Source organism: Mastigoproctus giganteus, chromosome 13, assembly GCF_048544385.1.
Source record: "Mastigoproctus giganteus isolate SK-2022 chromosome 13, ASM4854438v1, whole genome shotgun sequence".
Taxonomy (NCBI): Eukaryota; Metazoa; Arthropoda; class Arachnida; order Uropygi; family Thelyphonidae; genus Mastigoproctus; species Mastigoproctus giganteus.
This window is the reverse complement of record NC_143587.1, coordinates 41,302,321-41,329,465: the sequence shown is the minus strand read 5'-3', so window position 1 is coordinate 41,329,465 and position 27,145 is coordinate 41,302,321. Positions and strand designations below refer to the sequence as shown.

General features: G+C 38.2%; 1 protein-coding gene across 1 annotated transcript in view; it reads left to right on the top strand.

Moving 5' to 3' along the window:
* The window catches only part of LOC150075985 (prolow-density lipoprotein receptor-related protein 1-like), a 1,358,636-nt gene that overhangs the window by 262,633 nt on the left and 1,068,858 nt on the right, over window positions 1-27,145 (top strand). Inside the window, 1 exon segment of the mRNA XM_090387555.1 lies at window positions 7,139-7,261. Within this exon segment, the coding sequence (XP_090243681.1) occupies window positions 7,139-7,261 (123 nt within the window).

The following is a 27,145-nucleotide window of genomic DNA, read 5'->3' as shown; positions in this document are numbered from 1 at the left end:
CTCAGCCCATCTGCTCAACCTTTCCAGATCCTGTTGCAGCAGCATTGCGTCAGTAGTGTCTTTAACAATCCTGGCAACCTTTGTATCGTCTGCAAACTTGGACATTAAGCTTGATATACCATCATCAATATCATTTTAAAATACAGAAAACAATAATGGACCCAACACTGAACCCTGAGGGACTCCACTAATAACATTAGTCCACGATGAGAAGTGTCCATTGATTACCACTCTCTGGCTTCTCCCCCTCAACCACCCCTTTCTTTATCCATAGCAGCAATTTGCCTCCAATGCCACACTGCTCCAATTTGTGCATAGCAGCAATTTGCCTCCAATGCCACACTGCTCCAATTTGTGCAGCAGTCTTTCATGTACGGCAGTATCAAAAGCCTTTCTAAGATCCAAGTATATAATATCAAAGTTATTCCCTGCATCCAGCTCTTTTGTGACTGCATCATAGTATCCAATCAAATTGATCAGGCAAGACTTCCCCTTAACAAAACCATGCTGTGTCCGAGCTATGACTGAAGTCTTGTCTAGATGATCTTGCAGTGCTTCTTTAACCAGTACCTCCATTAGCTTTCCTGGAACAGAAGTTAAACTCACAGATCTATAATTACTTGTCAGCCTTTGATCCTCCTTTGTGAATTGGGGTCTCATTTGCTCATCTCCAGTCTATGGGTACCTCCCCTGAGTCCAAGGAAGTTCTCATAATTATGGTTAAGGGTTTGCTTACTTCCTTTGCTGCCTCCTTTAATATAACTGGATAGATCCCATTCACCCCTGGTGCCTTTCTTGTGTTTATCTTCAACAATTTCTCCTCCACTTTACTCTCAGTTATTACAAGATTATCTAGCTTACTGCCAGAGTTGAATACACCTCTGGCATTCCCCTCGCTGAATAACTCCTCATGTGTGAATGTCGATGCAAAATATTCATTTAGTTTGTTAGCTACCTGAGCAGGATCATCAACAGTTGAACCATCAATATCAAGTGGACTAATCTGATTCATCCCCCTTCCTTCTAGAGTTGACATAAGTAAAGAACTCTTTGCTGTTTTTCTTTGCATCCTTTGCCAAAGATTTCTCATAATCTGCCTTTGCCTGCCTAACCTCCTTTGTGACTTGGTTACAGACCAGCTTATATCTATCATAGTCTTCTGTGTCACGTGTTAATTTATATGTATCCCATGCATTTTTTTTCTCTGCCACGTGTGTCATTAGTTCATCTGACATCCATTTAGGCCTAAAGCTTGAACAGTATTTCTTAGTTGATATGTAAAGCCTAGTTGCTTCCAAGATAAGTTCTTTGAATGCTTCCCATTTTGAATTTGCCGTTGTTAACATTCAGTTGGTCCCACTGTATAGAATTTAAATACTGTCTCAGACCATTGTAGTCGCCTTTACGAAAGCAATAACCCTTCCCTTTACCCCTGATGGTGGTTACCTCTTTGAGTAAATCCCACTTCAGTACACAGTGATCACTGGAACCTAGTGGTTCCTTTATCTGCAGATTCTTAATGCACGAAGAATCACTACTGATAATCAAATCAAGAGTATTATTACCCTCTAGTTGCCTCTCGAATATGCATTTTGTGGATTTATCATCCAATAAATCCACAAAAGCCTTGCTAGTGTGTGAGTGACCACAAATTCCAGTCAATATCTGGGAAATTAAAATCCCCCATTATAAGACTCTCTGATTTACTCGCCCACTCTATTTCCCTGTACATTTTCTTATTATACTCATCCGAGTCATTAGGCCTATAGCACACTCCTACTCTCAATTTTGATCTCCCAATGCTTATGTCACACCAAACTGACTCAACACTGCACTGTCCAGCGATGTCGACTGGCTTCACTTCCTTGGATTTGTTTGTGTTTCTTACTTAATAGCATAACCCCTCCTCCCTTCCTATCCTGTCTATCCTTTCTGTAGACATTGTACTCCCCAAATTCCAGTTCTGCATTCCTTAAATCTGTGTGACAGCACGTCTCTGATATCCCAACAATATCCGCCTTTGATGCTTTGAGCAATACTTCAAATTCATCAAATTTATTTACCAAACCCCTAGCATTGGTGTACACGCAAGTATACATGCACCTGTTCCTATTCTTAGCTACCCTAACACAACCCATGTGTTTTCCTGTACCGCAATGACTCCCAGCAGAGTCTGAAACATCCTGCATCTTGTTTTCCAGGCTTCTGCTCATTCCATTAGAAGCAGTGCAAGAATCACTTTCACCTCTGCCATTGGCTACTGTTAATCTATTAGTCCTTATTTCTGCAGCCAGATTAGTAATACACCAGAATAGTCATAACCTGCTCTATACAAAGTACTGGTAGACAATGCATAACACATTTGATTTCTAATGGCATGAGTTGTGCCATGGATAAGCTGTAAACATTTATCCAAATTAAAGCCATAATCAAATTTAGATAATCTAATTTCCATGAGAACAGTATAGAAGTTGTTCTTATTTGGCTTCACATGGAAAGCAGTCATCTTACACATTCTTTTCTGTTAAATTCTGATGACCATTCTGTGTGTGAAAGCTGCAGTACCATTTTAAATATTTGCTATATTTATCTGAATTTCCTCTTTTTCCAAGTGAGTGCCATTCATCTTTTACTGCTTTTAGCCATCTAACTGAAGCTCATACACTCAGATTTTATTGAACATTGATCAAGTGCCCGCTTCTTTTCATTTTTTAGAAAATTTGAACTTGTATATATTTAAAATAGAACTTTTTAATTGTTTTAAGAAATTATTTTATAGTCTAACAAAATAATTGCTGTTTTCCCTGCTTTAGTCACATTATAGCTTCTGTTTCTGAGCCAATAGCCTGAACCAAACCAGCCTCTTTTTTTTTTTTTTTTATTTAGATATAATCTCTATATTGTCTCTGGGTTTCTAAAGAAATGTTTACTACAAATTATTATGTTACTATGGTAATTTGCATAAGATTACTTTTTTAAAGTAATCTTTAAATCGAATTACACACATTCCTTACTCAAAGAGGGAAGGGAATCTAATTGTATCACAAGATTTTGTCAATAAAAAGGTAAAAGTAAATGGCAGCCATTATCAATCCATTGCAGGATGGAAGCTTCCTCAACAATTCATGTTGAGAGAAATGGACCACAATCTGCTACGCTGGTCCAGTGCAGGTTGGCCAATCAACTGTATTTAGCAGTCGGGGTCTCTTCCATTCTGGTCTACTCAAAGAACGTGTGCTACCATATTCCTGCTCCTGACGACTCAGCTACGGAGGCCTATATGTCAATTAATATATGGCCTATATGTCAATAACAAAACTTATAGGCAAAAAAGTATTCAAGAAACATTTCTGGTGAGGTAGTTGGGAATGAGAAATCAATTTATTCTGTGTCATTAGTATGTTATTTTAGTAGTTGGTATGCAGATATACTAACAATAAATTAGCATTTTTTTTAGCATTAGTAGAAGCATATGATGCAAGAAAACAAGCATATATGACATCAGACAAAAAAAACAAACACTTCCCGTTTCACCCACTCACTCAAAAAGCCTGTCTAGTTCATCCTTGAATTAAATTAAGCTGTCAACTGCCACAATGACAGATGGAAGTTTGTTCCAGCAATGAACCACCCTCCGGCTAAAGGAAAATTTCTGCACATCTATTCTATAACTGTCTTTCCTGAATTTATGCCCCCTCAGGTGCAGAATCTGAACAAGAAGAAAAATCCCATCAGCATTGAGCTTGTTCAAACCATTCAAGTCAGATCACTTCACAGGAGTCTAATCCCCAGGCTCTGCAATTAACGCTGCAGAACTTAAGCCTATCTTGGTAACAGCAACCCTTTGTTCCTTTCCCTAATCTCATTGCCCTTCTCAGTACTCATTCCAATAGCTTAACATCTTTCCTAAAATGAGGCCTCCAGACTTGTATGCCGTACTCAAGGTGTTGCCTGACCACTGCCTTATACAAAGGAATAATAACCTCCTTATCCCTGATAGAAAAATTCCTATATATCATTGACAAGACTTCATGAACTGCTCTTGAAGCATGTCTGCACTGCTCAGAAAACTTCATATCTGACTGCACAATTACCCCCAGGTATTTTTCATTCTCCACTACCCTGAGTGTAGTATTGCACAGTTGGTATGTTATTCTGGGGTTACTGCTACCCGTATGCAGTATTTTGCATTTGTCAATGTTAAATTTCAGCTGCCACCTCTCAGCCCATCTGTTTAACTTTTCTAGGTCCTGGTGCAGCAGCATACCATCCTTACTATCATTAACAACTCTACCAACCTTTGTATCATGTGGACATTAAGTCTGATATACCTTCATCAATATCATTGATAAATAAAGAAAACAACAATGGGCCCAACACAACCCCCTGGGAAATTCCACTAATAACATTAGTCCATGAAGGGCAGTGTCCACTGATTACCACTTTGTCTTCTCCCACTCCTTTTATCCATTGTGGCAATTTGCCCTTAATGCCACACAGCTCCTACTTGTACAGTAGTCTCCCATGTGCAACAGTATCAAAAGCTTTCCTAAAATCCAAGTATATGATATCAAAATTAGTTTTTACATCCAGTTCCCCTGTGACCACATCAGAGTATCCAGTCAAATTGGTCAGACAAGACTTCCCCTTAACAAACCCATGCTGTATCTGAAGTGTAACTGCAGTGTTGTCTAGATGATCCTGCAGTGTTTGTTTAACCAATGACTCCATTACTTTCCCCAGAACAGAAGTTAAACTAATAGGTCTGTAATTACTAATGTCACACATCAATACCCCTTTGTGAATTGGGAATGCATTTGCTCATCTCCAATATGTGGAGACCTCCCCAGAGCCCAAGGATGTCCTTATAATCATGGCCTGCTTACTTCCTTTGTTGCCTCCTTTAATATAACTGGATAGATTCCATCTGCCCAAGTGACTTCCTTATGTTTAACTTCAGCAATTTCTTCTCCACTTTGCTCTCAGTTATTACAAAATCATTTAATTCCCTGTTAGTTTGATAAGCTTCTGGCCCCCACTTCTCTACAGAATTCCTCATGTGTTGAATGTAGATGCAAAACTCATTCAATTTGTCAGCAGCTACCTGAGCAGAATCCTCAACAATCGAACCATCGATATCAAGTGGACCAATCTGATTCAGACCCTTTCTTCTAGAGCATACATAAGTAAAGAAGTCTTTACTGCCTCTCTTTGCCAAAGATTTCTTGTAATCTGCCTTTGTTTGCCTAATGTCCTTTGTGACTTGATTACATCTACCATAGGCATATGTGTCTCCTGATAATTTATATATGTCCCATGCATTTTTCTTGTGTGCCACGAATCCCATTAGTTCATCTGACATCCATTTAGTCCTAAACCTTGAACAGTATTTCTTAGTTGGTATGAAAAGCCTAGTAGTTCCCAAGATTAAGTGCTGGAATGCTTCCCATTTAGAATTTTCTGTTGGTAATGTCATCAGTTGGCCCCACTATATAGAATTTAAAAAATCTCTGAGACCACTGTAGTCACCTTTATGAAAGAAAAAACCCTTTCCTTTACCCATGATGGTAATTACATCTTTTGAGTAAATCCCACATAAGTACACTGTAATTACTGCCACCAAGTGGTTACTTTATCTTCAAATTCTTAATGTATGAATAATTGCTGCTGATAATCAGATCAAGAGTATTACTCCCTCTGGTTGCTTCTCGAACATTCTGATGTAGAAAACAGTCATCCAATAAATCCACAAAAATCTTGCTAGTGTGCAAGTGACCAACTCACAAGTTCCAGTCTATATCGAGGAAGTTAAAATCCCCCATTACAAGACAATCTGATTTATTTCTCTGTCCTGTTGTTTGTACAGGGTGGCCACTGAAAGACTGAAGGGTTTGAAAAAGTCATAACTTGTTCATTTTTAATCTTTTTTTATTTTCTTTTTTTTACAGGTTATAGAGCATCCCTTGGAGATTAAAATGGCTATGTATGATGTCCAGCAATGAGTAAAACTTGTTGGGTTTTTCTATTCAGTGAAAGATAAATTTTTGAAACTCAGAGAAAATACCTGCAACATTTTAAAGTCCTCCTAGTGATAACATGATTTGGAACCTATTCGCCCGGTTTGAAAGAACTGGATCAGTCGGCGATTTTCCGGGAAGAGGTTCTCAGTGCACTGATGCAGCAGTGGAAGCTGTATGGCAGAGTGTCCTTGAGGATCCATCTGCCTCTACCGTCGTCGCTCTGCTCAACTAGGCATCGCCAGAACATCGCTTCAGAAGATTCTGAAAGGGTGGTCAGTCTTTCAGTGGCCACATTTTAATCTCCAAGGGATGCTCTATAACCTGTAAGAAGAGAAAATAAAAAATATTAAAAATAAACAAGTTATGACTTTTTCAAATCCTTCAGTCTTTCAGTGACCATCCTATAGTACTCATCAGAGTCATTAAGCCTGTGACACACTCCTACTCTCAACTTGGTTTTCCCAATGCTTACGTCACACCAAACTGATTCAACACTGCACTGTCCATCCATGTCAACTGGATACACCTTAGATTTTGTGTGTTTCTTAAATAACAGCATCACCCCTTCTATCCTTTCTGTACACGTTGTACTCCCCCAAATTCCAGTCCTGCATTCCTTATCTCTGTGTGACACCACGTCTCTGATATCCCAACCAGCCTTTAATGTCTTCACCAGCACTTCAAATTCATCAAATTTATTTACTATAATCCTAGCATTGGTTGTACTGTACATGCAAGTATTCTTGCACCTGTTCTTACTCTTAGTTATCCTAACTCAATCCATGTATTTACTTGTTCCATGATGCCTCCCAGCAGATCTTGAAATCCCCAGCACCTCACTTTTCAGGCTGCTAATCATTCCAGTAGAAGCAGTGCAAGAATCACTTTCAACTCTGATTAGCTTTCCAAAACCTAATAAAACTTTAAGTTGATATCTGAATTAATTGTGTTAACTATTTATAGTTTGAAGAAATTTATTACTAAGTAAAAATTAATATTTATTTGTATGAGTGCAAGTTATAAGGTGCATAGAGTTTCAGTTCTCTTTATTAAATATTGAATTTCTAGTTTTACTGAGTCTGATGGATTTATTTTATTTTTTAAATATATATTATAAGGAATGAATGAATGCACAATGAACAATGGTGGCTGTGAAGAACTGTGTTTGGCTGCTCCAGGTTATGTAGTCTGTTCTTGTAAAGATGGATATGTTATTTCTAGTGATGGTATTACTTGTGAAGGTAAATCAATTTTTTTTTTTTTTTAAATTCCTGTTTAGCTTTTCATTATTGAAAATTTATAAAAAGTATATTGATAGTTTCTATGAAGATCAGATGCCATTTAAGTTGATCATAAAATAAAATTTGTAAACAAATTTTTTTTTCAGAAAAATAAAATAATAGCAAAAGAATAAATAAAAAAGAAAAGAAAAAAGTTATGCCTATATAATAACTTTATGGATTCTTAAAAGTATTTAGAATGTTGTCGGCTGATGAGGACATTTGCAGTTGCATATACAGTCGGTCCTCGTATAACACGTGTGTACATTACACGAATTCGATCATACACGATTTATAAATAGGGGAACGTTATCTTATATAACACGAACCGAATTCGCTTATGCACGATTCGCCTTTGTGTTTACAAGAAATGGCAGTCGAACGCGGAATCACCCCAAATGAACGCAACACGATAGGAATGGAGAAGATTCTGAAAATGTATTATGTGTTTTATATCAGTGAAGGGGAAACACATTTCACCATAATAACGTAAAAACCAACACAATTCCAGTTATCGATATAATAGCAAATGCAATTAGATGGAGTTTACTACTAGTTTATAACAGATTCCACTAGCAGAAACGCAACTGGAAATTGTTTTTATTGTTTTATGGTAGTAACCCCTAGAAATGTGCTTTAGTAAAATGTGAAGTGTTAATAGTGTATCTCTGCCTTTACGGTGTTGTTTATTCAGTTGCTACACGCGTGCAGCTTTATTTATGTGTATCAAGCGTGCCTCCTCGTTTTGTAATTGTGCTTTATTCCCTAAAAATGAGTAAAACACTTAAAAGGTCTGAAAAGGAAGCATTCTGGCTGACACTGCAGATTCGGAGAAAAAAAAAAAAAAAGCAATATCGATAAACAGAGGCAGACTGGATCAAAAATTCTTAACCGGGAAAATTTATAGTGGCCTCATACTACGGTTTATGGCCAAAATCACACCGGCCTCCGGCCCACTGTGGTTTCCTCCGTAAGGCTTCTGTCCGCCTCTGTCGATAGAGAAAAAATATGAAATTGTGAAACGCTTTGAGCGAAATGAAAGGCCATATGATATTGCACGTGCTATAGACCTAAATCAGGCAACGCCGAGAATTACAAAGAATGCAGAGAAAATAAACAACTTTCATAGCAGGAACAACTCAGTGTAATTAAAATCCATTAGATTAAGACACAAGAATTGGAAGAGATGGAACGGCTGTCATCTGTTTGGATAGAAAATCAAACAAAAAGCAAGTTTGCTTACGATTGAAGCAAAAGCATTAGCAATATTTTATTACGACTTACGTATTATAATTTATACTTACGGATTATAAAATACATAAGTATTTTATTACGACTATTTTATTTAATATAATAAATTTTTTACGAATAAAATACGTATTTTATTCATAAAAAATACTTTTTTAGTATTAAAAAATACTAAAAATACTTTATTATAATATTTTTATTACGTATTTTAATCGTTATAAAATACTTAACGTATTTTATAACGATTAAAATTACCCGATTATTTATTGTTTGGTAATGTTTTGGTTCCAAATGTGTGTTCAATCTTGGGTGGTCGGCACCTAACCCTTCTTTTCCCATAGGGCCTGTTGTTTATATTGCACGATTTCGCATTGCACGAGGGTTTCTAGGAACGCAACTATCGTGCTATACGAGGACAGACTGTACTCTTGGAAGGTGGGTAGGAAAATACTAAGTGTAACTGTTGCTTAATTTTATACTCTTGTGAATTGTTGTGAATTTGGAATTTTTCCCTAAGATCAAAAGTTATATTTGATTATATTCACTTCTAAGAATTTCTAAATATTATTCACTTCTAGGAATTTCTAAATGTTATTCACATCTTAGAATTTCCAATTATTATTCATTTATAAGAATTTCAAAATATTATTCACTTAAGAATAGTTTTAAATAATATTCTAAATGGTTTTAGGTTGTGATAACTTTAGCAAGGGTCATAATCTACAATAGCCAAGTTAGTTTCGCAGTCTAACTTTTACTTTTGTAGCATAGGATATTTTATGGCCATTTTTTTTCGTAATAATTTATATATTTTATAAATTAATTCCTGAAATATTTTGTAAATTTAACCTTGAATTCTCTTAGGTCATACTTATAACTGTGACTAATATAGAGTTTTCAAGAATACTGTGGCACACTTGAGCCAATCTGAAGTTGAAAGTTGGTGGATTAATTAATAGATGAGATTTGATTGTTTAGAAAGCAAATTAACATCTTGTAGCAGAATAAAACCAGGGACTAGCAGGGAATTGAGTACCTAGTGATATGCTGAGGTTGTTTTCCTGATTCATGTCCAAGATATCTACTGTCAACAGCAGAGACTGTTTTAGTTTGACAGGAGATAGTTTTATTAGAAGTTTCAATTATGAGGTAAAGTGGAAAGGTATTTTAGTTATAGGCAAATAGAACCAGAATATGTATGCAACAGTTGATGATGTAACCAACCAGTTGCCTGCTCTCATGGGAACTGCCAGTGTTTTGGTTTTATATGGGTTTGAGTGAGAGGCTTCCAGAATCCGGGGGGGGGGGGGGGGGTGAAGTGTTGTCCCAAAGGTCCACAGATGATCAGTCATTGGATAATTATGTAAAATGGATGGATGATGCTAATGCACAGCAGGCTAGTGATGGCATAATATGATTTGGCATATGATTTAATAATCACAAGGGATGCGTTGGAGAGGTGAGTAACAAGAAAATACAAAATTTAAATAGTTAATAGTAATTTCAGTATTTTTCAATAAAATGGATGGATTTGAGTTATTTATTAGATCTATAAATTTTGTTATAATAGGATTGACTGAGACTATCATATTGATATAAAGAATGATGAGTTTCATCTTGGAGCACTCAACATACATAGCAAGGATAGGCAGGAATGGTGGAGGAAGGATATACTTGTAATCACAAGCTGCATAATGCAGCTGTGTTTGAATTGTACCATTTGAAAATACTGTTGATGCATTGTACATTAAGGATTAATTCTAAAACAACTATATCTCCTTTACTATTTTTACTTCAAAGTTTTGCACATGAGACTGACAGACAGACAGGCTGACATTGATTCAGATGGTAGGTTATTGAAATTTCTGGATAATTAAATGCTAGTTTATTGGACTTTTCTTGTGAATACATGCGGTATTGGAATTTTTACACCTATATTACTAAACTGCTCTCTGTACTGCATTGTTATAGATAGGTCTGGTTGATTACTTTTAGTAATGTCTGACTACAGGAAAACTCTATTTTTGTATATTGGTCTTACTTTGCTGTGCATAACCCTTCCCTCCTCTTCCTTTGGTGATAGCTGTAAGTAAAAAATCATAATCTGACTTGAGCTTTAAATTCTATTCTGTCATTGCAAATAGATTTAGAATTACACTTTGTCACGTTTTGTTTTTGATATATTTACTGGAATAGTACACTGTTTCTGAATTATATTGTAATTTGATGACCTGAAATTGTTAATTTCCTATAGTTTTATTAGTTATTTGCTGTATTTAAATATTTCTGTAGGTGTCTGACGATACTATAGAGAAAAAGCATGGGTTTGTTATACCATCAAAATGATAAAAGTTTTTATGGGCTTTTATCATACTGTAGCTGAGTTAGATGATGTAGGAATGAGTTAGATGATGTAGGATATAACCCCAGAAAATCTGATATTTTCAGACATGATTCACTGATGCCTCATCTTAGTTGCTCTGGCGCAAGGTTATTACTTGCATTATTTGCTTTTGTTATCCTTGTTGGGATTGATCTCTGGATATTTAAGAGTTCAGTTTCATCAGTCTTGTTATGAGGAAGATGTGATTATAATCATTTCTTAGTGAAGTCTGTGATGATAAAATAAATGGCCAATAATTATTGGCCATTTAATGCAGTACATAGCCAAATATTAATGGAGACAATTTATTTTTCAATTGTCATTCCAGGCTTTATGAAGTTTTCTTCCAGTATTGAATAAGTGCAGATCACACTTTGTAGGAGATGCTCCCTTTGCTATTTAGCCACCAGCATCTGGTATTCTTCAGGATGCCATCATCTCTGTATTGATGTCCCTTGCAGCTCTCACAAGACCAACGAGATAAGTCTAATGGGAACAGGTGTGACGGTAGGAAGGATGAGACATCATAGACCATATAAATTTTGTGACCTAAGGTGGTTCACATACTTGTGTAGGGTGGGGGGCTGGCATTATCACAGAAGAGTAACAATTCAGATGTCTGCAAGAATCTTGTTATTCACGTCAAAAAAATTTGTAGCCACGAAGCTTCTAGCTAGTTGTGCCAGCTTGAATTTCCTTAGCCTTATAAAATTTATATGACAAGAAGTCATCACTTGTGATGATGTGCGACTATACATATTCTGAAGCCATTTGTGTGTACAAATCAGACATCTTTGACAACTAAGAATTCTCTATTTATTTCTTGTGTTAACTACACGTTTGCTTTTTTTTAATCTGTTGCCGATGCTGCTACCAACTATCACAGGAGACTAACTGTGCAAAACTGATATCATGTCTAGTACTGTACCAGTATAACTATTCGCTTTCATGTGCCTATAGTCTGGGGTAAGGGGGGAGGGAGGGAGGGAGGGAGAGAGAGAGAGAGAGAGAGAGAGAGAGAGAGAGAGAGAGAGAGAGAGAGAGAGAGAGAGAGAGAATTTCAATGATATTTTAGTAATCATGTAAGGCTTTTTCTGCACAAGAAAAAAAAAAAACGTGCTTTTTCTCTTCCCATATTTACTGATACAGACTAATAAACTCTATTTACCATACTGGAAGTCACTGCCTCACATGAAACAACCTAAGCAGAGGTCAAGGATTCCTATGTATCATGTATTGTGGATACTAAACAGAGGAATAATCAATCCTCAGTGTCATTGGGCAAACCAAATGGTGGATGACTGTCTTCACCTGATGCAATGTCTCCAGTTTGCTTACTGGAGGCTTGAAAACTCTCTTGATCTTTTCTTCCTCATTAACAACCTTTCAAAGTATACTTTAATGTTATTGGCCCTCTAGGTACCCCAGAATACAATGCTGATAAGCAATTTGGCCATTTTCAGCCTCTTGTAACAACAGGCTTGAAAAATGAGATAATCTGTGTGATTTCTATTTATCTTTCTTTCCCTTGGATCATTTCAGTAAAATTATTTTAAATAAAATCATTTATTCCTCATTCCATCCTGATATCTTGTTCTTTATCTAAACCTTGTTTTTTTTTTTTTCCCATGAAATGTTCTTATCTTAAATTGTTCAGGATAAGAAGAAAGCATATTGCAATTTTGGCCTCTATCTAAATCTTAATTTCAAAGCTTAATTTTCTGTTGTCTGAGTGGCAGTTGACCTTCTGGCCTATATCCAAGCTATTGACTACAGCTTCTGTTCATTTCATCTATATACCAGCACCTCTGTTACATTCTGTTGGTTCTTTTGCAACCTCATCTAAAGATAAAGCTGCATTATTAGCATTCTATATTATCTGTAACTTTCATTGATAATGTTAGTAAATCACTTCCTACCATACCAAAACACATTTTACTCAGTACAGGAATCCCTCGATTAGCGTGATTAATTGGTTCCGCGAAAATGGCACTATGCAAAATTGCATTAATCGAAGTTAATAATCAATACAAAATAGCCTACTTCATTCCAAGACCTACAATATACCAATCAATATTTTTAAAAATACGTTTTTTTATGGCAATTTAATGTACAACAGTATAAAAGCAAAGGATAATTATGAATATTTGCAGTACAGTAATCAAAAGTTTATTGAAATTAAAAAATTACAATATATAACTCACTTTATTTCTTTGTAAAATATTTCAAAAGGCTGATTTGTGCACACTTTTCCCTCTTCCTTTCATCATAAATTTGCTTCTATGGATACACAACTTTTTCAATGTTCCTGCGAATTTGCATACTGTGTTCGATATCTGGGTCTGCATCCATGATTAGTTGTTTCAAATTTTCAGCTGCGCAAAATATTCCTTCAAGTTCTTTTAATGTCAACTCATTTTCTTCCTCGCAAATTTCCACCTCATCATATGCTCGTTGTTCATCAGTATTAAGGAGGTCAAAATCAATTAATTGTTCTGAATGTGATTCCAGCAATTCACGAACATCACTGTTGTCGATTTCGTCAAAGCCTAGATCTCTTCCAATATTTGCTATTTCATCAATAACAGCGTTGACATGAGTGAAACTACAGAAATCATTTCTGCAATGTGGCAAAATATGCTTCCAAACTGCTCTCATATTGCTGGATGTTACTTCAGACCATGACTCATGAATATTGTCTATTGCTTTCCTGATGTTGTAATTTCTCCAAAATTCAACTAAATAAACTGCACCATCTCCAGTTGCTTGTGCAAATGTTCTGCCTAAATAATAGGCCTTAAAAGTAACAATTACGCTTTGATCCATAGGCTGTAAAAGACTTGTCGTATTTGGAGGTAAAAAAATAACTTTCACTTTTTCACACAAATCAGAAAGTGCTGGTGGTGGCCCAGGGCATTGTCTAAAATTAGTAAAATTATGAAAGCAAGATTATTTTCTTCACAGTAGGCCTTAATTTTTGGACAAAAATAGCTAGTGAACCACTCTTCAAATAAAGCTTTCGTGACCCAAGCTATTAGAGCGCCAAACAACAGGTAGGCTTGCTTCATTAAAACCTTTACCGAAAGATCTGGGAGTTTCATTTCTATAGATAACCATGGGTTTTGATTTCAAATCGCCTTCTGCAATGCCTCCCAATAAAAATGTTATTCAATCTTTGGAAACTTTATAGCCTGGTTGAGCCTTTTCTTTTTTTGCTAGAAAGGTTTTTTTTTTTTTTTTTTTGGCATTCGTTTCCAAAAAAGGCCGGTTTCATCAACATTAAAATATTTGTTGATCTGCATAGATGTTGTCATCAACAATTTTCTTTAAAGTTTGCGGATATTTCGTGGCTTCATCTTTAGCTGCACTTGCTGCTTCTCCATTCAGTGCAACGTTATGCAGTCCTGTTCTTTTCTTAAAATGTTCAAACCAGCCTTTACTGGCAGTGAAATTTTCTTCCGCTTCAATCACTTTTTCTTTTGAAGAACTTGCTTGAACATTTTCTTCAGTTATCGCTCTATCCAAGTTTTCTGTTGTTGACTTTTCCTTTAAAATTGCAAAAATATTCAAGGCTTTTGTTTTTATGTCATTGTGCAGATTCGAATTCTTTTTCGATTGCAGTCTTCTATCCAAATGGCCAAAAGATGTTTCATCTCAACCATCGTAACATTTCTATTTCTTATGGTTTGTGTGCATGCTGACGATGAAGCAAGCTTTCCTTTTTTCCTTATATGCACTGGCTTTACTTAAAATCATCCATACCGTTGATTCAAGCATTTCAAGATATCGAGACATTTGTATTTTGCTATCACCATCTTCAAATCTTTTTATGACTTCAATTTTTTCCTCTAACATTATCACTTTTCTTTTCGTTTTACCAGAGGCACTATCAGATACACTTTTCCTTTTATCCATAGTTAATAATTACATAATATATAAAAAAAAATTATAGAAATGAATGTAATTACATAATTAGTATGCACAGTAATTAATGTCGGGAGATACACGGGAGTCTGCATGTTAACACGCAACAAAAGAACAACTGAAAGCAATTGATCTGCACGTACATAATAAATGTGGTGCAGCCAGTGTTGTCCTTCAGAGTGCGTAATGTTAGAAAATATTTCAATAGTTGTAATAATACACGTTTGAAATAATCCATTTCTTTTTATTTTCTTATGGTAGAAAAACAAACTAGCTTCCCACACTGCATCTTGCATTAGTTTTTGTTTATTTCTCGATAACGCTACTCGATGGAGAAGGTATGACGCGATGCGAAATAAACAGTAACTCCCTTTTGTGAAGAGAGCCGTGCGCCCACTAAGAAAACAAGTGATGTGTTTCTATAATGTTCTCTAATGTTACGCATACTTTAGCAGTGATTTACATTTCATAGCTTAGTGGTGACTTTCATAGCATCACCAGCTTCAGTTTCTTTACGCCAAGCCAAAATACCGCACTAATTGAAATTTTGATTCGTGCTAATCGAAAATTGGTAGCTAAATATAAACTGCACTAATTTGAGTCTTGCGCTAATCGAACCCATGCTAATCGAGGGATTCCTCTATCTACTTTGGTCGTCTGGCAAAAGGATTTCAGAAAAGCTATGAGCAGTCTTGATGCCAAGAAGTTACAGTGTTGTGACATTTTTCCTTCTGCATGGAAATTTTCTCATATAGAGCCAGCAGTCCCAGCCACAAGCATGTTTAACTGGTTCTGTTGAACAGGGCCCTGCTCAAATTATGAAAACAATATTGTTGATTAATGTATTAAATATTATTCGTATTTAAAATTTTTTTCAGTATAATATAAAATTATTTAATTATGTCTTAGTTACTATAAAATTTGAAAAATTAAAAAAAATCAAAAAAAAAAAAAAATCAACATTACAGAAACACCCTGCATAAATTTTGTATATGACCCTAGCATTATTGCTAAAAAGAGGCAGCGAACCGAATTACCATCAGGGCCAGTCCCAAGGTTCTTAATCATGCATTCTATCAATGAGACACCGATTGGTAAAATGTCGCCCTTTTTCATTCAAAAAGGGTTAGATGGGTTAGCAGGTTCACCCAAATCAGTTAAGAGGCTTCGTTCTGGAGACCTTTTAATTGAAACTAAAAATTACAGGCAATCTGAACATCTCCTCCGAACAACATCAATCGGAGGAATCCCTATAACAGTGACACCACACAGAACACTCAATTCATCGAGAGGTGTCATTTCGGAGTGGGACCTTCTCGGCATAACCGAGGAGGAAATCTGCTTCGAATTAAAACCCCAGGGAGTTATTGCCGTCAAGAGAATTACTGCGCAAAGGGATGGAAAAATTGTTAAAACCAGGAGCGTTATCCTGACTTTTAACTCTCCTAAACCTCCTGACGAGATTAAAGCTGGATACATCAATTGTTCAGTGCGTCCATAGGTTCCGAACCCTTTACAGTGTTTTAAATGCCAGAAGTATGGACATTCTCAAATGGCCTGCCGTGGAGTCCTTGCATGCACTCGATGCGGTGCAATGGACCATGAAACTACAGCATGTTCAGCCGCAAAATCCACCTGTATTAACTGTGAAGGCGAACACCTGGCCTATTCACGAGCATGCCAGAGGTGGAAAGAAGAAAAAGAAATTCAACGGCTGAAGGCAGAGCTAAATATATCATACCAGGAGGCAAGGAAATCGGTCAAACCCCTGAATATTAACAAACCTACCTACGCCCAGAAGGTAGCAGGGAGATGTTCCGTCGGAACTCAGACGGACATGACCATTCCTCCAAAGGAGTCTTTCAGTCCCATCGCACGTTATCTCTTAAGTTCTCAAAAACCTGCACAGAAGGACCAATCAGCTGCCACTCCTATATCAGTACCTCCTAATGCTCCACAAGCAACAAAGGTAACTATGAAAGATAAGAATAAAAAAGGGGAAGTCCCCCCCTAGAACCCAAGAAAACATGGATGTCGAGCAGAAGGAGGTACCCGAAGATTCAGTCTTGAAACTCTTTGCGGAGGAAGAAATGGACACGGGACAGCGTCCATTCTTCCCCAAAAAAGATAAATCCAAGACTGATAAAAGTAAGCCCTCAGCACCTCGGAAGCCGCCTGATGGACCCACCAAGCCAAAATAATGGCTAAATTCCTACAATGGAATTGTCGTGGATTCCGGCGAAATATTGATGACATCAAGGCCCTCCTGCAAAAGCACGAGCCAGTTTGCTTTTGCTTGCAGGAGACATATCTAAAGGCAAATGATGATCCCACCATGCACAACATCACATTTTTTCGAAAGGATAGAATTGCGGATGGCTCTGTACATGGGGGAGTGGCTATCCTTGTGGGTAACCAGACCCCAGTGCAGCCCTTGCTAATTACAACCAGCATAGAGGCTGTTGCAATTCGCCTTTCAGTGGGATTTTTAATAACTGTGTGCTCCATTTATTTGCCACCTGGGACTGACATCACCCAGGCAGACCTTGATGATCTTCTAACGCAGCTGCCTCCCCCCTTTCTTACTTCTCGGGGATTTTAACGGACATAACACCCTGTGGGGTAGTGCTAACATCAACGGAAGGGGAGGAGTCATAGAGCGTATGCTCAATGACAATGACCTTTCCCTTCTAAATACTGGAACAAACACCTTCTTCCACATGCTGACCCGTACTTTTTCTGCCATTGATCTCTCTATCTGCTCCCCTTCTCTACTCCCTTCACTCACCTGGGAAGTGGAGGAGAATCCATACGGAAGTGATCACTTCCCTGTGATAACCTCATTACAAAGTGTGAGGCCATGTCTTCCCTTCAGGTTACCACGGTGGAAGATTGATCAGGCTGACTGGACTGCCTTCCAACATCAGGCAAATTTTGATCTTAGCACGGTCAGTCAAGAGCCTATCAATGATGCAGTTAAGTACATCACAGAAAATATTGTCCAAGCAGCTGCAAATGCTGTTCCAAAAACATCTGCCCGGTTTCCACCATTTCCCAAACCTTGGTGGAATTCACAATGCACAGTAGCAAAAAAGGCTCAAAACAAAGCGTGGGGGATATTTCGCCGATATCCTACCACGAATAACCTTATAGCCTTCAAACGTGCACGAGCCAAAGCACGCTACATCCGTCGTCAGAGTCAAAAGGAATCGTGGATCCGTTTTACATCATCTATTAACCAGTCTGCCAACTCTAAGGTAGTCTGGGATAAAATCCGGAAAATGAAGGGAAAATATACATCCCACCCTTCTTCAATCCTAGATTATAATGGATGCGCTATTGCAGATTCAACTGCAATAGCCAATTCTCTTGGGGAAACATTCTCTAACATCTCTGCAACATCTTCGTATTCCCCAGAGTTCCTGGTCCTGAAATATAAAATCGAAAAACGGGCACTTAAATTTAAATCTAATTGCTTTTATCCCTACAATGGGGATTTCACTATTCAGGAACTGAAAAGAGCCCTCGCTCTTTCCAAAGCAAGTGCTGTTGGACCAGATGGCATCCATTATGAAATGATTAAACATCTCTCACCAAAATCTATGGATTGTCTGCTCCTTCTGTATAACAGAATCTTTATTGAAGGGCAGTTTCCGGACTCCTGGCGAAAGGCAATCGTTCTTGCCTTTCCTAAGCCAGGAAAGGATCCAAAAGTCACCACCAATTATTGTCCTATTGCTCTGACCAGCTGTCTGTGCAAAATCCTGGAGAGAATGGTTAATTCTCGTTTAATATGGTATCTCGAAACAAATGACCTTCTCTCCAACATCCAGTGCGGCTTCCGAAGGAACTGGTCCACCTTCGACCATCTTATTAAATTGGAAGCATCCATCCGGGATGCTTTCCTAAAACGCGAACACTTGGTGTCGGTGTTCTTTGACATGGAGAAAGCATATGACACAACTTGGAGATTTGGCATCTTAAAAGATCTGCATAGCCTTGGCCTTAGGGGGCAACTCCCCATTTTTATTAAAAACTTTTTAGCCAATTGAACTTTCTAAGTACGTGTGGGATCCTCACTCTCTCGTTCCTTCAGCCAAGAGGAGGGAGTACCACAAGGATCAGTATTAAGTGTCACGCTTTTTGCCATCAAAGTCAATTCCATCACAGAACAACTTCCTCCAACTGTAAACTGTGCCCTCTATGTTGATGACTTTAGCATATTTTGTCATGCAACATGAGGGTTATTGAAAGACAACTGCAGAAAGCCATTGATCGCCTTAATTCCTGGGCACTTGCTAATGGCTTCAGGTTCTCGCCGGAGAAGACCGTTTGCGTACACTTTTGTCGCAAGCGTAATCTTCATCCTGAACCTGAATTAAGGCTCGGACAAAATGTTATTCCAGTAGTGTCAGACACAAAATTCTTGGGACTTGTGTTTGATAAAAAGTTGACCTTTCTCGAACATATTCGTCAACTTCGTACAAAATGCACGAGGGGACTCAATATTCTCCGCTCTCTCTCCTCAACGCGTTGGGGAGCAGATCGATGCACCCTACTACGGCTTTACCGTGCACTTGTACGACCCAAATTAGACTACGGGGTCCCAGGTATACTCCTTAGCTAGAGATAGTGTCCTCCGATGGCTGGACCCTGGCCACCATCAGGCTATCCGTATCGCTACTGGAGCTTTTCGAACATCTCCTGTCCAGAGCTTATACGTCGAAGCAAACGAACCATCGTTATCCCTTCGACGTAAGCAGTTGTCTTTAAACTATGCTTTAAAGTTGAAATCCCTGCCAGACCATCCTACGTGGGCATCCGTTTTTGAGCCACGTTGGGAAAACTTGTACAATACCCATCAGACTGCCAACCGACCTTTTGGTATTCGTGTCCAAGAGCTAATCAGAGAGTTTAACATCATGGTAGACAAGGTGGCACAAACACGAAAGAAACTCTTCCACCCTGGCATGCTCATCCCCCACCGTGCGACTTTTCCCTTAAGAAATGGGTAAAGTCTGAGACCTCATCATCTGTCTACCAGCAGCTCTACTCTGCACACCAAGCTGAGCACTCAGACTTCCTGCCGGTTAACACAGACGGCTCGAAGTCTGAATCATGCGTAGGATCTGCTGCTGTCTTTCCGGACACTATAATATCTCAGCAGATTCCTCCCGAATCCAGCATATACACTGCAGAGCCGTATGCTATAGAGCTAACCTTGGATCACATTCGAACTTGTCAATTCCAAAGGGCAATAATATATTCCAATTCTTTGAGTGTATTACAGGCTTTATTAGATATGACCAAATAATACTCAACAAGATATATTCCCAATGTGCGGAAGTTTGCCTTTAGCCAGCGGGTGGTTGGTGGGTGGAACAGACTTCCATCCCTTGTCGTGGAAGTTGATAGCCTAAATAAGTTTAAGGCTCAGCTGGACAGGTATTTCGAACGAACAGAGGGGTGAAGTGGAAGTGGTTATTTTTATTTATTTATGTTACTTTTTTTTTTTTTTTTTTGGCTGATGCTGCATAAGCTTGCTTTCTTGCATCAAATGCCTCTACTAATGCTAATGCTAATGCTAATGCAATGGCAAGAACTATGGCACAGACAGAGAACAAATAAATCATATCAAATAAAGCCTGTAATAGAAACATGGCAGTCTAGTCTGCGGAGGAATCGGAGCGAGGAAGTTGTTCTTGCTCGACTCCGCATAGGACACAGTCATCTGACACATTCTTTTTTGCTGAGGGCGGATGACCCTCCTATGTGCGAGTCTTGCGACACCATTTTATCAATAAAGCATATTTTAATAGATTGCGTTAATTTTACCCATGTTCGCAATATATATTTTACCGCTTTTACTCATCCGACTGAGCCTTATACACTCAGTCAGATTTTTTCAGACAACGACCACGTGTCAGCAGTTTTTAAGTTTTTACAAGCTATTAATATATACACACATATATAAATTGGATCATTTATTTTTAAACTTATACTGCTTTATACATATTTATATATATATATAAAAATAACAATTTGACGAGGTAACCTTTTTAAAGGTTACCAGAATTTATCTTTATTGTTATTTTAATCATTTCCTGGCGCAGTATAGCCTTAGTTGTTTTTGCGCCAATAAACCCAAAATCAAATTCAAATCCAATTGGTCAGACAACACTTCCTCTTAACAAACCCATGCTGTGTCTGAATTATTACTGAAGTCTTATCTGGATGATCCTATAATGCTTCTTTAACCAGTGACTCCATTATTTTCTCCGGAACAGAAGTTAAACTAACAGGTCTGTAATTACCCGTGTTACATTTCAGTACCCCTTTGTGAATTGGTGATACATTTGAACACCTCCAGTCTGTGGGGACCTCTCCTGAGTCCAAGGATGCTCTCATAATTATGGCTAAGGGTTTGCTTACTCCCTTTGCCACCTCCTTTAATACGAGGGGCTTTCGAAAAGTAAGGTAACCCATTTTTTCCCCTTAATAATGGTGAAAGGGAATGCTGTGGACAGATAGACTTGTTAATGATGTTAAAAAAAGACCTCAAGTGCAGTGTTGCGGTACTGTCGCCTCACAATAGATTCCAGTTGCAAAATGGCGGCTACCATGCGAGTGTGGTCCAAAACAGGTGTTTGTGAAGTTATTCGCTTTTTGCAAGCAAAAGGGTCTTCACCAAGTGACATTCACCATGAACTGGTTGCTGTGTATGGCGAAAAGGTGATGACAAAGAAGCAGGTGTGTTTTTGCTGCATTGAAGATACATTGAAGATCGAAATTGGGCGGGCAGGCCTTCATCGAGCAAGAAGAAGACAACATTTTGCGCATTAAGGGCATCGTTCTTGAAAACAGGTGAGTGAAACTGTGTGAAATTACACAAATAGTGAATGTGAGTAAGTCGACTGTTCATGAAATTGTTTACGATGTCCTTGGCTTTCGGAAGGTGTGCTGCTGCTGCTGGGTGCCCCGACATTTGTCAGAGGAGGACAAAGCAAAACGCGTGGGGAATCTGGAGAATCTGTTGCGATACAGTGATGAAGGAGAGGATTTTCGCATTTGCAACAGACGAAACGTGGGTTCATCACTTTACCCCTGGAAAGCATGATATTGATGACTCCATAACCTGGAAACATCCACAATCTCCTGTGTGCTAAAAATTCAAAACTGTTCCCAGTGTCCGAAAAGTCATGGCCACAGTGTTCTGGGATCACCAAGGAGTTCTGTTGGTGGATTTCTTGCCGAAGGGAGGAACAATCAATGCACAACTTTACTGTGCAACATTGGAAAAACTGAAAGCCAACATTCGACACAAACCACCAGGACTCCTGACAAAAACCATGATTTTGTTGCACAACAACACAACTTAACAAGCTGCCCACACCACTCGTGAGTGGTTGCACCATAAACGTTGGGAAATTCTGTCACAACCCCCCCCTTCCACAGCCCAGACTTAGCGCATTCAGACTTCCATTTGTTCAGCCCTCTGAAAAAACACCTTTCAGGAAAGCATTTCACCATGGATGAGGAAGTTCATCAGGCAGTGCAATGTTATTTACTGCATGTGGGCACGAACTTCTTCAGTACTAGTATTGATAAACTGATCCATTTTTGGGACAAATGCATCAATAAAACTGGAGACTTTGTGGAGAAGTAGTGTATGTTCACTTATTTCTTGGTGTGTAATTTCAACTTCGTATTATTAAACATCATCAAAAGAAAAAATGTGTTACCTTACTTTTCAGAAACCCATCATATAACTGGATAGATCCCATCCGCCGCAGGTGCCTTTCTTCTGTTTAACTTCAACAATTTCTCCTCCACTTTGCTCTCAGTTATTACAAAATCATTTAATTCCCTGTTAGTTTGATAAGCTCTGGCCTCCACTTCCCTACAAAATACCTCATGTGTTGAATGTAGATGCAAAACTCATTGTTTGTCAGCAGCTACCTGAGCAGAATCCTCAACAATCGAACCATCGATATCAAGTGGACCAATCTTACTCAGACCCTTCCTTCTAGAGCATACATAAGTAAAGAAGTCTTCACTGTTTTTATTTGCCAAAGATTTCTCATAACCTGCCTTTGTTTGCCTAATGTCCTTTGTGATTTGATTACAGACTATCTTATATCTACCATAGGCATAGGTGTCTCCTGATAATTTATGTTTCCCATGCATTTTTCTTGTGTGCCACGGATCCCATTAGTTCATCTGACATCCATTTAGGCCTAAACCTTGAACAGTATTTCTTAGTTGGTATGAAAAGCCTAGTAGCTTCCAAGATTAAGTCCTTGAATGCATCCCATTTAGAATTTGCTGTTGGTAACATCATCAGTTGGTCCCACTGTATAGTATTGAAAAACTGTCTTAAGACTACTGTAGTCACATATTTTATATACTCACATAATAATTGGAGCAAAAAATTTCAGAAATGAAATTTTTTTTGTTCCAGTCTCTTAAGTTTTAAGAGACTGGAACAAAAAGTCTCTTAAAAAAAGTTTTTAAAAGTCTCTTTAGTTTTAAAGTAACGCATTTTTCTATGGAAATTTTATTATTCATTTGTGTCTTCATCAGTATCATCTCTTCACAATTATGCATCTTTTCCAAGATGCATAATTGTGTCAACTAATGTACTGTATAAAAATATTTCCAAACGATATGTCTTAATTTTTGTTCATCTGTGCAGAGTATATATCTTTTGGGCTGGTGTAAAAAAATTTACAGGCCATGTCTGACTTTCTAATTTTGTTATTGAAACTGTTTTATGTGTAAAAATTGTACATACTTCATACCTGCAATTGGAGCTGCATCTCATTTTGCATGTGTTTTGGCTGGTGGAATGATCTTCTGTCCACCATGCTTGTCAGCAATGGCAAAGTCAGTGATACACAGTGAACACTGTCAAAGTTTTACCAACAGCATATGAGGATACTAAGCATTACATTTGAAAGTCAAGCATGCATGCTGTTAGACACTATAACCAATTGTTGTGGAGTCACATGGAAATTTCTGCTTACCAATGGCACAAGAAGATATCTAGATTTTATCTTTTGCTACCTTGTTTGCAAGTATATCCCTGAGCTTTTGAAGAAAAAAAATTCCATGTGATAAGTGAGACTATAATTCTAATAGAAGCCACTTTCATCCAAAGTGTTTGATATGATGAAAGTGTTAGGATGACCAATGCCACAAGAGCATACATAGCTTAATAAATTCAGCCTTTTACACTTAAAACTGGTTTTTCATTTCTTAATGAAAGTTTCCCAGCAAATAGCAAATGACAATTTATTTGCTGCTAAAATTTCATTACTGGTTAAAACACAACTCAACCTGTAAAAGTGATGTACGAGGTGTTACCCAAAAGTTCCCGAAATGTTTTTATAAAATAAATTAGACTCACTGTGGCTCTTATTTGCCACCATCACCTTCAAAGTAGTCTCCCTTAAGAGTGTAAATACCGATCCCAGCACTTCTCCCACTGGCGCCTCCATAGCCAGGTGGGCAGAAGCAGCAGTGCATAGCACGCACTTCTTGATTAGACCAGGGTTCGGCCCGTGCCCACCAAATAAGGAGGATGCGGAAAGGTCAGGGAATGACCACTACATATCCCCGGAGCAATTGGCCTTAGTTGCTAATGCTCCTAAAAACCAAATAACAACAACAACAAACTTCTCCCATGATTTGAATGTGTCGTGAAAGTCTTTCTTCATCATAGTGTTCAGCACCGCCTGCGATTCGGTTTGGATATCCTCTATGCTGTCAAATCTTCAACCCTTCAGCTTGATTTTCATTCTTACAATGCCACATTTCATTCTTAGTCCTACAATGCTACAAATGTCGTGAATGTTCCGCCTGTGATCTTCACGGATCGTCCCTGAACTTTTGCACCATTTTCCAGGATGGTGCTCTATGATAGACGCCCAGAATGATGATCATCATCAACCAACATTTGATCATTTTTAAAGTGGTTAAACCAGTAGTAGTTCTGCATCTGGCCTAAAGAATTGTCACCAAAAGCTTGTTTCAACTTCTTATGGGTTTCTGCTGCTGTATCATTAAGAAGGAAACAAAACTTGATGCAAGCATGTTGCTCTCTCACTTCAGCCATCGCAACAATTGCAAACTACTCGAAACACACCTCCGAAGAACTGCACATAAATATTCAATGACTCTATCCAACCCGATGCCACATGACACACTGATTCACAAAGGATGCATGCAGTGTTACCCAGTGCCACAAGTCTGTACTAGATGTAGTTCCCATGCAACATTCAAATTTCAGGAACATGGGGAGTACAACGTCTACAGAAAGGATAGACAGGATAGGAAGGGAGGAGGGGTTATGCTATTAGTTAAAAAACACATAAAATCCAAGGAAGTGAAGCCAGTTGACATCGCTGGACAGTGCAGTGTTGAGTCAGTTTGGTGTGACATAAGCATAGGTAAATCAAAATTGAGAGTAGGAGTGTGCTATAGGCCTAATGACTCTGATGAGTATAATAAGATACTGTACAGGGAAATAGAATGGGCCAGTAAATCAGAGAGTCTTATAATGGGGGATTTTAATTTCCCAGATATTGACTGGAATTTGTGGGTTGGTCACTCACACACTAGCAAGGCTTTTGTGGATTTATTGGATGATTGTTTTCTACACCAGCATGTTCGGGAGGCAACTAGAGGGAGTAATACTCTTGATCTGATTATCAGTAGTGATTCTTCATGCATTAGGAATCTGCAGATAAATGAACCACTGGGTGGCAGTGATCACAGTGTGCTGAAGTGGGATTTACTCAAGGAGGTAACTACCATCAGAGGTAAAGGGAAGGGTTTTTGCTTTCGTAAAGGCGACTATGATGGTCTGAGACAGTATTTAAATTCTATACAGTGGGACCAACTGAAGATGTTACCAACAGCAAATTCAAAATGGGAAGCATTCAAGGAACTAATCTTGGAAGCTACCAGGCTTTACATACCAACCAAGAAATATTGTTCAAGGTTCAGGCCTAAATGGTTGTCAGATGAACTAATGAGACATATGGCAGAGAAGAAAAATGCATGGGATACATACAAATTAATGGGTGACGTGGAAGCCTATGATAGATATAAGTTGGTCTGTAACCAAGTCACAAAGGAGATTAGGCAGGCAAAGGCAGATTATGAGAAATCCTTGGCAAAGGATGCAAAGAAAAACAGAAAAGAGTTCTTTACCTATTTAAACTCAAGAAGGAAAGGGATGAATCAGATTGGTCCACTGGATGTTGATGGTTCAACAGTTGAGGATCCAGCTCAGGTGGCTAACAATCTAAACGAGTATTTTGCATCTACATTCACACATGAGGAGTTATTCAGGAAGGGGAATGTCGTAGGTGAAGTAAACATTGGCAGTGAGCTAGATGATTTTCTAATAACTGAGAGGAAAGTGGAGGAGAAATTGTTGAGGATAAACATAAAAAAGGCACCTGGGGTGGATGGGATCTATCCAGTTATATTAAAGGAGGCAGCAAAGGAAGTAAGCAAACCCCTAGCCATAATTATGAGAGCTTCTTTGGACTCAGGGGAGGTACCCATGGACTGGAGATGTGCAAATGTAACCCCAATTCACAAAGGAGGATCAAAGGCTGACACAAGTAATTATAGACCTGTTAGTTTAACTTCGGTTCCAGGAAAATTAATGGAGGCACTGGTTAAAGAAGCACTGCAGGATCATCTGGACAAGAATTCAGTTATAGCTCAGACACAGCATGGGTTTGTTAAGGGCAGGTCTTGTCTGACCAATTTGATTGGATACTATGATGTAGTCACAAAAGAACTGGATGCAGGGAATAACTTTGATATTGTATATTTGGATCTTAGAAAGGCTTTTGATACTGTTGCGCATGGAAGACTGCTGCACAAATTGGAGAAGTGTGGCATTCGAGGCAAATTGCTGCTATGGATAAAGGGATGGTTGAGTGGCAGAAGACAGAGAGTGGTAATCAATGGACACTGCTCAACGTGGACTAATGTTATTAGTGGAGTTCCTCAGGGTTCAGTGTTGGGTCCATTGTTGTTTTCTGTATTTATAAATGATATTGATGATGGTGTATCAGGCTTAATGTCCAAGTTTGCAGACGATACAAAGGTTGGCAGGGTTGTTAAGGACACTACTGATACTATGCTGCTGCAACAGGATCTGGAAAGGTTGAGCAGATGGGCTGAGAGGTGGCAAATGAAGTTTAACATTGACAAATGTAAAGTACTACATATGGGAAACAGTAACCCCAGATCAACGTATCAACTCT